At 42.9% G+C, this 10,896-nt stretch overlaps 1 protein-coding gene across 1 annotated transcript in view; it reads left to right on the top strand.

Moving 5' to 3' along the window:
• The first annotated feature begins 2,087 nt into the window (after positions 1-2,087).
• The window catches only part of LOC139632097 (gap junction delta-2 protein), a 28,653-nt gene continuing 19,844 nt past the window's right edge, over positions 2,088-10,896 (top strand). Inside the window, exon 1 of the mRNA XM_071496855.1 lies at positions 2,088-3,206. Coding sequence (XP_071352956.1) covers positions 3,136-3,206 — 71 coding nt within the window. The 5' untranslated portion in view covers positions 2,088-3,135. The remainder of the gene's footprint in view (positions 3,207-10,896) is intronic.

The following is a 10,896-nucleotide window of genomic DNA, read 5'->3' as shown; positions in this document are numbered from 1 at the left end:
CCATTTTAGTTTAGCATGTCTGCATCATAGATACTATAAATATGTTAACGTGCTAGCATTTAGCATGCTAATGGCTGTTGAGAACGTCCAAAGTCTTAGACAATTGAAATTTTGACCTGATGAAGCATGATGGATCACACAACACATCCTGCAACTGTGAATGTGCAAACCAAATTTCATGACATGTCAAATAGTTGTAAAGATGTTTAAACCAAAACTACAAATGTTGACCTCGCAGAGGAGGTTTCAGGGGCTCACCTCGGTCACTAGGTTTCATCCTCTGGGGACCAGGAATGTCTGTATATAATTTCATGACAAGACAAACAACATAAATTTCAGTGTTGATGGAAGCGGTGTATCTGCTGACAGACAAACTAGCACTGCCATCCTAAGAGCGACACCACTAGTGTGGCTAAAAGGTAAATAAAGTAATTTTTAAAAATCTATTTATAAATAAAGAATTATTGTATATTTTGGTTTTCTCAGGAGCACAGAATGGTCTTCATAGTAAATAACAGTCACCTTACAAAGACAGGAGTAGGACAGAGAAATGTCTTAGTGTTTGCATGTGCACTAATGCCAGATGATGCAGACTGCAGGCTAGTTGCTTGTGTTTTCCCTTTCCCCCATTTTGCCTCACTCTCTTCACGTGTGAGACATGGTGCTGCTAGATTGTCTTGGCATTGGGTAGGATGGATTATGTGTGTGTTTGTGTGTGTGTGACTGAGCGAGCACAGTCACTCATTACATCCTTCAGAATAGATTACTACTCTGGTCTGGAGAACTGGGGGGGTGACAGAGGAAGCCACTAAAACATTTAGCTGCACTACATAGTGATGCTGCTGTGTGTATGTGTGTGTATGTGTGTGTATGAGTTAATATTTTCATGTGAACCCAAGCTTGTATTTTGCAAAAGTGACATGCATTTGCGTAGCAGCTCAGTGCCCCCACCCCATATACACACACAGGCTTGTGGACACTGTACTGCTGCCAGCCAGCTTACTGTCACATACCAGCATGCCCCTTATTAACAGAAAAGTTATGTAAAATTAAAATTATTATTATTTTTTGGCAATTTGAATTTAAGATTAAAAACAGGGCTCTTGCATCGCTACAGAATATACGTATGTGTGTGTACAAATTTTTGTTATTACTTTGGGACCATTTCCAGTATAAACACATGCCTTGTCAGGACCAATATGCCTTATCAGGACCAAAGCTTGGTCTTAATGTGGCGAAGGTCCTGGTCCCTGTTAGGTTTGGGTATGAATTGCTTATAGTTATAAGTTGGGTAGGCTGTCCAAAAAGAATGAAAGCCAGTGCAATGGCAGATAGCTGCGCAAACGTGTGTGTTTGTGTACCTCTACTTCTATCTTTGTGAGGACCTTGCAGAGTGAGGACATTTTGGCCGGTCCTCACAGCTTCAGAGGGCTGTTTCAGGGTTAAGACTTGGTTTTAAGGTTAAGGTTAAAATTAGGTTTGGGATATGTTAACAGTGGGGACCAGGCATTTAGTTGTGTTGGTGAAGGTTCAGGTAAGGGGTTAGGGAATGCATTATATCAAGGAGCATCCTCACAGAGATAGAGGTACAAGTGTGTGTGTATGAGAGAGAGACAGAGAGAGAGAGACAGCATCTTCCAAGTAAATTACTCTAAATCCTGATGACTGTCGCTAATTCCATTTCCATCACACTCACACACGCACGCACACACTGATGCCATCACGTTCTCACTCTGCCACACACTTCCCCTGTGTTGGCGCAGTACTCGGTATCCTTGCACAGCCTCAGCATGGCACTGCCTCCCATGTCTGTGTGTGTGTGTGTGTGTGTGTGTGTCTGTGTGTGAACAGCAGAGATCATCCTCGCAGTTACAGTAGGTATCGATGCACACAAGACATCAAGAGGCATGATGATGAAAACATAGCTGGAAGACAAAATCATTAACAATGTGCACTGTGAGAGAGGAGTGGAAATGTTGTTAGTGGTGGAGCAGAGAGGGTGATGAGGGAGGGGGGGATAAACACAGTGATGGAGAGTGAGTGAGAGGGGGGAGGAGCAGAGAAATGATTCCTCTCTAATCCTCTCGACACACGCTTGGTCTTGCTGCCTACTGGCTCAGAGAGAGACGGAGGCAGGTGGAGGGCGCAAACAGAGAGAGAGAGAGAGAGAGAAACCAAGAGGGAAGGAAAAAAACAAGATGAAGGGAAGAGAAGAAAGGAGAGCTGCCTCTCGTAAACCACGCTGAGAGAAACACACAGAGGCAGTGAGGACGAGGAGGAAACCAACGGCTCTTGCATGGTTTTGAGCAGAGGGAAGGAGGCAGTGGAAGAGGAGGAAATGTAATGTTTCTCTCAATTTCTGCCTGAAACAAACCAGGAGAGGAGAAACAGAGAGGATATCTGGAAGAGGGAGAGAGGAAGAAATGAAGAGGATGGAGGACAAGCAGAGATCCCCGGTTACTCAGGCTCACATGAGAGTGTGGACCTGAGCCCAGCCAGTGTTACTACAAGATGCTGTCAAAGAACCAGAGTGTTAGGGCTGAGTGCTACTGTGCGAGTGATGGATGTCTGCACAAACTACGGCTGCTCCTCGAAATTCAGTAGTAGATAGTGTCTCTGTGTGTGTTTGACCACGTGTGTGCATGTGTCTGCGTTTGTGTCAGTGTGAGAACATATGATCGACCAGCTGTTCGGGAGGTAAACAGGGTCAGGTGCACCGAGAGGAGGGAAAGAAGGAGAAAAGTGGGAAGACACACTCACTTGAGCAGGTGCACGGACGGAGAATTACACACACAGACACGCAAGAGAGTGTGTGTGCAGCTAGCACATAAAAGCTTCAGTCCGACCATCTCAGGTGCAGTTAAGGGCATGAGCGTATGTGTTTTGGGGACAACCCAAAAAAAAAAAGAAGAAAGGGAGCTCACCATGAAGCGCCACTGAACGTTTTCAAGGTTTCTTCATTTACACCGAACTAGCCACCTGAAACCACTCCCTACCTCATCTTAACTCAACAAGTGGACTTGTTGACTCTGAAAGAGACATTACGACCAACAAGCTCCTGCTAACTGGGAAGCCCACCTGAAGTGGGGTCAGCCCTGATTCCCTGTGCCCGGTGGATGCCTCCTAACTCCAACCATGGGAGAATGGACCATCCTAGAGCGCCTCCTGGAGGCTGCAGTGCAGCAGCACTCTACTATGATCGGAAGGTGAGCTCTTGTGAGAGTGAGGTGTGTGTCTGTGGTCATCAGAATGAAGGCTGCACAGGCGTTTGAATTGAAATTGGCATGTATGAACAAACTGTTCTCACTTGCTTCGATCATGTGTGCATGCGTCTTCATCAGTGATTGTTCTTACTGTCCATGCAAACATACAGTATTAAAGATAAGAGAGTACCGATGCATGTGTAGCATGCATGCAGAATATGAATCCTTCCCTGCTTCCAGTCACTGATTCCTGGTCCAAAGTGGCTGATGGCAGGGAGAGGGGGCTTTAGCTTCTTTAATCCCTCTGAGTGACATGATGGGAGGGTTAAGCAACCAGGGGGGACGCTGTTAGCCCGCACAGAGGCTTTGAACATCAGAAGATCCAGAGTAGTGCGAGGACATCTCACCTCAGAAATCCACAATGTATCCTGCTGTACCTCTCCGTGCTGATGTCCTCATTCTCCCTCTCTTTTCTTCCCGCTTTGACGTCAAGTCTGCTTCAGAAGCCATCACGTTACACACGTGTGCCTCATTTGAGCTTTCCCACAATTCCCTCCCTTCCCTACTGTCTTATCTTAGTATGAAGTAATTTTACAACCTAAAAAACTAGTCACCAGTGCAAGGTCACAGCAGTTATGATTTATGCATTCTACTGCATGCTGAGAGGTCTTAGTATTTTAGTCTGTCGGTCGCAGAAGGAGCAATTATTTATGAGCGTTTCAGCCACAGAGGCACATCAGCTCTGGAGATGGTATTCGATATAATTTTACATCTAGTAAAAAACATATGTCTGAGTCTGGGGTTTTCTTGGGACATCGCTGAAGACCACAGGATCCGCATGGGTTCATTAGAGACTATCTGAATTAGCAGTTTAAACCAATCCCCTAAAGCTACTGACTCACTCTGGCTAGTAGTACTCTTGAATTATTGAGTGAATAAATGTCAGGCAGTTTATGAAATAAATGATGTGTAGAAATATTCTCTGTTTTGGCAGAGGATCAGTCTGACAAAGCTCTAAGCGTGAATTTTGTCGTGCCGAGATTTGGAGCCTTGTTCTGAGAGCAGTCTGTCCGTTGAACGGTTAGTTAGAGTTGTATCCTTTGATATTATGATGAATGATCAGGTCAGCATTTGTTTAACCTCATTCATGAGACACTGGAAGCGCAGTGTTGCTCATCAAGTAGACTAGTCATACTGGCTTCAGGGTCTCAGTGAGAGCAAGAAAGAAAAGATAGACAAAATGAAATCCACAAAGGCAATCCAGGAAAAAGCAAAACAGTTTGGATGCAAAGCAGAGAGGAGAAGAGCAGCATCAACACAGTGCGAGATGTGAGAGACAGGAAGCAGATGAAGCAGAAAGCGTAATAAAGACTGTGAAGACGAAGGCAGCGAGGAGCGGTTATTATCAGACATGCGAGCAGACACATGGCCTCACTCTGCAGGGTGTTGGTAGGAAGCCAAGAGGACTGTCTCGTCACGAGATGGTGCTGCATGTCATGACCTAAGCGGGGCAACCAGGACACCCGCTGGCAAAAAGCCTCAGATCTTCTTCGTGCAGATTATATCTGTAGTCCAGACAGCTAAAATGTTCAGATGAGGGGAGGAACCCGGCCAAAACTTTTTCAGAATATCCACATTTACACACAGGATGTCCAGCAGCCTGTACAGTTTCACTTGCATTTGTTTAGTCTTGATATATTTTGTTTCCCTCATCCAGAAGCACTCAAAGCAATATTTTAGAATTTGTAATGTACACACTTTTAGTTTCAGTCAACGAAAGAATTATAGCTTTGGAAATGTTTCCAAAGTGAGTTGTAAAATTGTATATAATATATTTCTGAGAAAACTGAGTTATGTATTTTTTTTTTTTTTTACAGTATGAGGGAAGTTTTTATGTGTACGGGAAGTTCAGAGGTCAGGATTATATCAACATACTCAGTGGTTTGCTACAATGTACTGAAACAGCGAGGCTGATCACGGCCTTGAACTCTGAAAGATGTAATGACCAGTTGAATGACACTGAATTTCTAATCAACAACAAATGTTCAAATTCCCCAGAGGAACATGATCACAAGCCACAGCTACCATATTTCCTCAGATAGTGACTGGGGCTGTGAGTTCCCTCTGTTTGATAATTATAATTGATCACATTTTGGTGAAGAGCGGTGGTGGTGGACAGAAATATTTCTTAACAGAGTTTTTATAGTGAAAGAGTTGCAGGCACACCGTATGCAACAACAACCAGACGGGATTAAAGGAAGACAAAGCAAAGTGGAACAGAATGAATGAACCAAATACATTGTATTGACAATGAAGTGTTGAAAATAGCATGATCATGTTGAATTTATTAAATTAAAAGTGAGAGAAATGTACATTATGCTTAACTGGCATGCACTGGAGTTAATCCTCCATTGTTTTTTCCCACGGCCTTTATATGCGTTATATGCTTTTGTTCATGTCAACCATGCCCCCATTCATTATTGGAAACCAAAATTTAGTTAGTGCTAATTAGCATTTGTTAGCATGTTAACAAGATTAACCATAAAATGGTAACCATTGCTAAGAATCAGCATATTATCATTGTCTTTTTCTTGTTGTCTTATCAAATCTACATGCGCAGTAATCGTACATGGCACTTTAGTGAGAAGAAATAGAAGAAATTCAGTCATTATCATAAAGTATGATTTCCCCCGGTGTGCTGCAGAAGTGTTGGTTGTTAAGCTGCAAATAGAACTCTTTTGGCCTGGAATACAACTATAAACTGAATTGATTTGCAGATTGATTGACTGTCTAATAGACCAATTGGTTTAGCATTGGCTGTCCTTTCTTTGGTCGAGTCTTACTAACTCGTCTAAGGGAGTTAATTTTGTGGTCTCAATGATGAATTCTTCACAACACATCCCTAAGTTTGCATTTATCTGTTTATTGGAAATCATAAGGGCTATTTCTGCTTCTCACTAACAAGAAGACATTTTACCAACTTTGACCAATGAGAGGAAATTAATAAACAACGGCAGGATTTTATTCAATTTTGTTAATTGAAAGCGCTCCTGATAACTTGAATATGAAAAGAGCCAGTCAGTCATTTATAGCTTTAGTTTCTGTGTGACAGTCTGTGCACTCCCACAGTAAAGTGCCTTCCCTACATCTGGCTTTTCTACAGCTCAAAACCATGTAATCTGGGCCATCGCTGCTGACATGAATTTTTATAAATGCACGCTAATACTCCCTCAATCCTAAAACCTATTGGTGCCTCTGCTGTGATTTGACTCGTTTCATTGGTCGCCACAGGTGCCGTCCTGTGGGAGGAAGTGTTGGACAGGTTGCTGTCCCTTAGGCGATGCCAACGTGTGCTCTCATGAGCCCGCCATGACAACAGCCTGCAGGCCTGAGTCAATTTGTCATACATGAGTCACACACACATTAGGGGGAATATAACACTCGTTGTTTATGTAAGATTATAGATGGCTCTAGAGATTCCCTTCTACGGTCAGGTTGTGTGTGTGTGTGTGCATAAATAGAGACTGTGTGTAAAACGTGAACTTTGTTGTACTTTCTGTGCATATCACGTGCTTGGATGGGTTTCGGTCCTTTCTACGTGTGTGTGTGTGTATGTGTGTGTGTATGTGTGTGTGCCTCTGTGTATTCACCTGCTGCATGTGATTTATTCCTGCCATTAGCGGCAGTGGGCCAGGTGTAAATTGTTTTTCCCAGGACCATCTGATGGACTGTGGGGTCTCTGTGACTCTTGGTACACACAGCATTTGAGGATAAACCCAGATTAAACACTCTCTTCCTAACTATTGTCAACACATCACTGTGATCCCACTCCCATAGTGCCACTTGTGAGCTGCCACTGGTCAGAGTGGGACTGCTAAACATGCAGATCCATCCTCCTTCCATCCTGATATTGATCTCCAATAATGGAAAAGGAAGTCAAGCTTGATAGAAGACAGGGCACTTAATGAAATGGTCTTTAGGCCTGTCCATTTCCAGTACAAAATAGGATCATGGGTTGCAGTGACTGGAATGTCAAGTGAGTGATTAAAGCTGTAAGTACCTCATTGACTTTTTTGACTGTTAAAATAAACCTTGACAGTAATTAGGAGTGCAAATATTTATTCTTGCAGTGCCATTTTCAATGAGAGAACCAGTCGTTAAACACCTCGAGGACAATGAGATAAAAGTTATAGTGGCTCTTGACAAGCAGAAGTTAAAGATGACAGTCTTCATCTTTAAAGCCCATTTTCTTCTAAAAGTAAAACATTTAAATGCTTTTGTTAAAAGCAAAATATAAATCCCACATTTTTGTCGAGTGTCTATCAGTCATATGCTCATACACTCTCCTGATGGTCTCAGAAGTTTCTCTGGTTGTTAACATCTGAGACTTTGTTGTGAATGTGTAAATGTTTAGTCTTGAATATAATACTATCCTCAATTTTTCAAATGTAATTTCCAGAAAAAAAACATTGTCTAATATTGGAGCCAATATAGTACTGTAAAGGCCTCAGTATACTTAAGTTGAACAAGTTGCACAACGTTTGGTCCAACCACACCTGAAGGCATCTGAGTGTTTGTACCTTTGTCCAAATGGCCTAACTTGCCTTTTTAGTCTCTGCCTACTGAATGGCACAAAGGGGGATGACAGTTCAAACGTTCAAAAGCATTTATGGTGTTGCACTCGGTACGCATGAAAAGTGACAGCTGGTAAGTCATATTCAAACTCCTATTCACATCTGCATAAAGAGGGTGTAATTGTTGGATTGACTGTTTTGGAAAGCTATAAAAATGGTTGGTTCCAGGCCTCTCCAATTCCGCCAGCAGAAAGTGGGTTACAGTTGGTCTCACACCAACACTGTAATGAAGCATACCGAGGCCTTTAAGCGTTGTAGCTTGTATACACTCCTTGCAGCAGCAGTTGATCTGGAGCAGTTGGTAGAATCCCTGAAGAAGAAGAAGGTTTGAGATTTGCACGTGTACATTTACAGGAGGTGATCAGGAGTGTGTCTGGATTGTGTTCGTACAGACGCTCTACACCTCGTTCTTAACTTAGGACGCTCGCTTAGCATGACTCCTCAGCGTGGTTCCCCTGAGCCAAAAGAGTATTGTCACTCAGGAACTCAGCTCATCCATCTAGGAAAGCATGTGTGCGTGTTTATGTGTGTGTGCGCCATTCACTTTGTCAGTACAGTACAATGCAGTACACAAAGCCAAAACCAGTATTTATTAGTGAGCACTCTGTGCTTACACGTGACTCAGTGTGCCTGTGTTTGTTGACAGGTTACAGCTCTGTCGTCACATGACCTTTAGATCATCGTGCTTTTATTTAGCAAATCCCTGTGGAGCATTCACAACCCCTGTGGAGTCGATAGATGGTTTTGTGTAGCGTGAGGCCTATCTAGCGAATGTGTGCTATATTGTATGGAAGAGAGAGGAAAATAAGAACGCGAGAGAGAGGGTAGTGACATTGCCTGGATTGAAGCAGATTCTCCAGAGAGACACTTAAAAAGAGACACTAACAGAAGGCCAAGCGAGACCCCCGACATCTATTCACTCCATCTCACCCTGTCTCTACTTTCACACTTCCTCTATCCATATGTAATGACCCCTGGGACGCTGTCGGCTGTAATGTCAGCACCTTCTCCGCGCTGCCATAGGAAGTAATAAGTTATTAAAATGCCCTCACATGTTCCATAGGGACATTATGAATCACCAGTGGGAGGTAGATGCATGTAATCTCAGACTTTTTCAAACAAATATACAACATCCACCTGCTGATAAAACTGAACGCCATCTGGCAAAAATAATCATTTTGTCAAAGATAAGTTTATATTGAGGATGCCTCACAAGTGTGCATTAAGATAGAGATAGTGGGATTGATCTGCCTTAGCTGTGCCACTAGAAATACAAATGAGCCCCGGAGGCTGGAAAGAGCTGCTCTGTAGCTGCTTGCAGCCTTTCATGACTGGAGTACAAGCACCAGCCTCCGTGGGAGATGCGGAGTTGTAGGTGGGGGAGAAGGAGAGAGCAATCACACATAATTATATGGCTTGTGGTCTCAGTTCTTTCTGCTTACACCTCGCATCCACTTCCAACCATCCTTTCTTTGTGTCTCAGCTTCTTATTCTCCCTCTCCTCATCCTTCACATATGCTAAGGTCAGGGTTGATGTGGTGTTCTGATGGATTAATCCAGATCCTATTGCAAGTGTGTGTGTGTGTGTGTGTGTGTGTGTGTGTGTGTGTGTGTGTGTGTGTGCGTGTGTGTGTGTGTGTGTGAGCCATTATATTAGAAGAATAACCTCAATCCTCTTCTTTAAACACACTGTCATCACCAATCTTACATCAATTTTAACATCTACATATTGCACAATAAGGGGTGTTGTTGTATAAATTGAGGGAGAGGCTAGTGCCTAACCAGAACACAATAAAATGGATGGTCGAAGAGAAGAGAGAGAGGGGGGGACAGAGAGAGAGAGGGAGGGATGAATGGATTAGAGCAGGCAAAGGGGTCAGAGTTCAGACAGATTTCACCTTGCAGGGCCTCGGGGAGAAGCTGTCTCTGGCAGGGTGACTCAGCAAGGCTTATAGGTTTAGTGTTAGCACCTCGCTGGAGGACAGAGCAGGTCAGTGTTAGGATGATACTGGGGGGTTAGTTTAACCCGGACAATACCTCACACACACAAACACAGGAGACCAACCCTGCAAAATAAAAAAAAAAGCCCCAATTTCATTTATAAAGACTGTTTTCCTTTTAAAATATTGATCTAGCAGCAGTACATCGCACTGGGAAACCCTGGAATGATCGCTGTAAAAAAAATGAAATTATGGTTAAAATCACTGGTAGTCTTTATTTTGCTTCAGTGGTACTTTTAGTGTTTGTTTGTACATAGCTTTTTAGACTGATGCATTAGTTTTTCCATGCTTCCAGGCAGTCATTAGTCTCGTTTCATTTGAGTATGGTGCAATGAAATCATCTTGGAGCTAAATCTTGTTTGCAGTTGTGAATCCGTCTGTGATTGCTCTGTTGCTTTACTTTTTTTGTTTAGTTAGTTAGAGTTAAGTGGAAATGCAGTTGAAAGCAGGATCCAGCTTGAAAACTCTTCCCTGCTGGAGTATTCAGGGACCTGTTGTCAGATTTGACATTCAAGGACTGAAAAAAAATCACCTGCCAAGTTCTACACCATGTTGTCAGAAAATCAATACTTGAACACGCCAACATGAAAAACAGACCCTGCTCATCTGCATGACCACACGATGATAACAGTGATGTGATGAATTATTTATCTTAGGCAAGTTTTACATCTCTGTAAGATCTTGCTGGCATGGGCTGCAAGTCATGTAGGTGGGCAAACCAGTCAGGGTGAGAATGAAGGATTAGTTCATAAAACAGCAGATTTGAGTTTCCAGTCCTTATGAGGCCTAATAAAGCTGGTGATGTAATATCAAGTAATGTAACCATGAATTTGTAATGGGTTAGTTTGCTCCAGTCACCTTGAGCTGGGGGTGATACAGTCTATCTTTGAATAGATCTTCTTTAATTAACATCAACATGTGAAGGACAGTAACATGCCCAGCTTCATTCACAGTAGACTCTTTACTCATTACACCCATTTCTGTTTAACACACAACCGTCACCTGTAAAATAAAGGCAGGTAGGAACCTAAATGACTCTCAGTCCACACTACTACGTTT

This window comes from Trachinotus anak, unplaced genomic scaffold, assembly GCF_046630095.1.
Source record: "Trachinotus anak isolate AG129_WGS33_773 ecotype Australia unplaced genomic scaffold, CSIRO_AGI_Tana_v1 ptg000014l, whole genome shotgun sequence".
In the NCBI taxonomy this organism is placed as follows: domain Eukaryota; kingdom Metazoa; phylum Chordata; class Actinopteri; order Carangiformes; family Carangidae; genus Trachinotus; species Trachinotus anak.
Note: the sequence above shows the minus strand (reverse complement) of the source record. Positions and strands in the feature narration are given on the sequence as shown.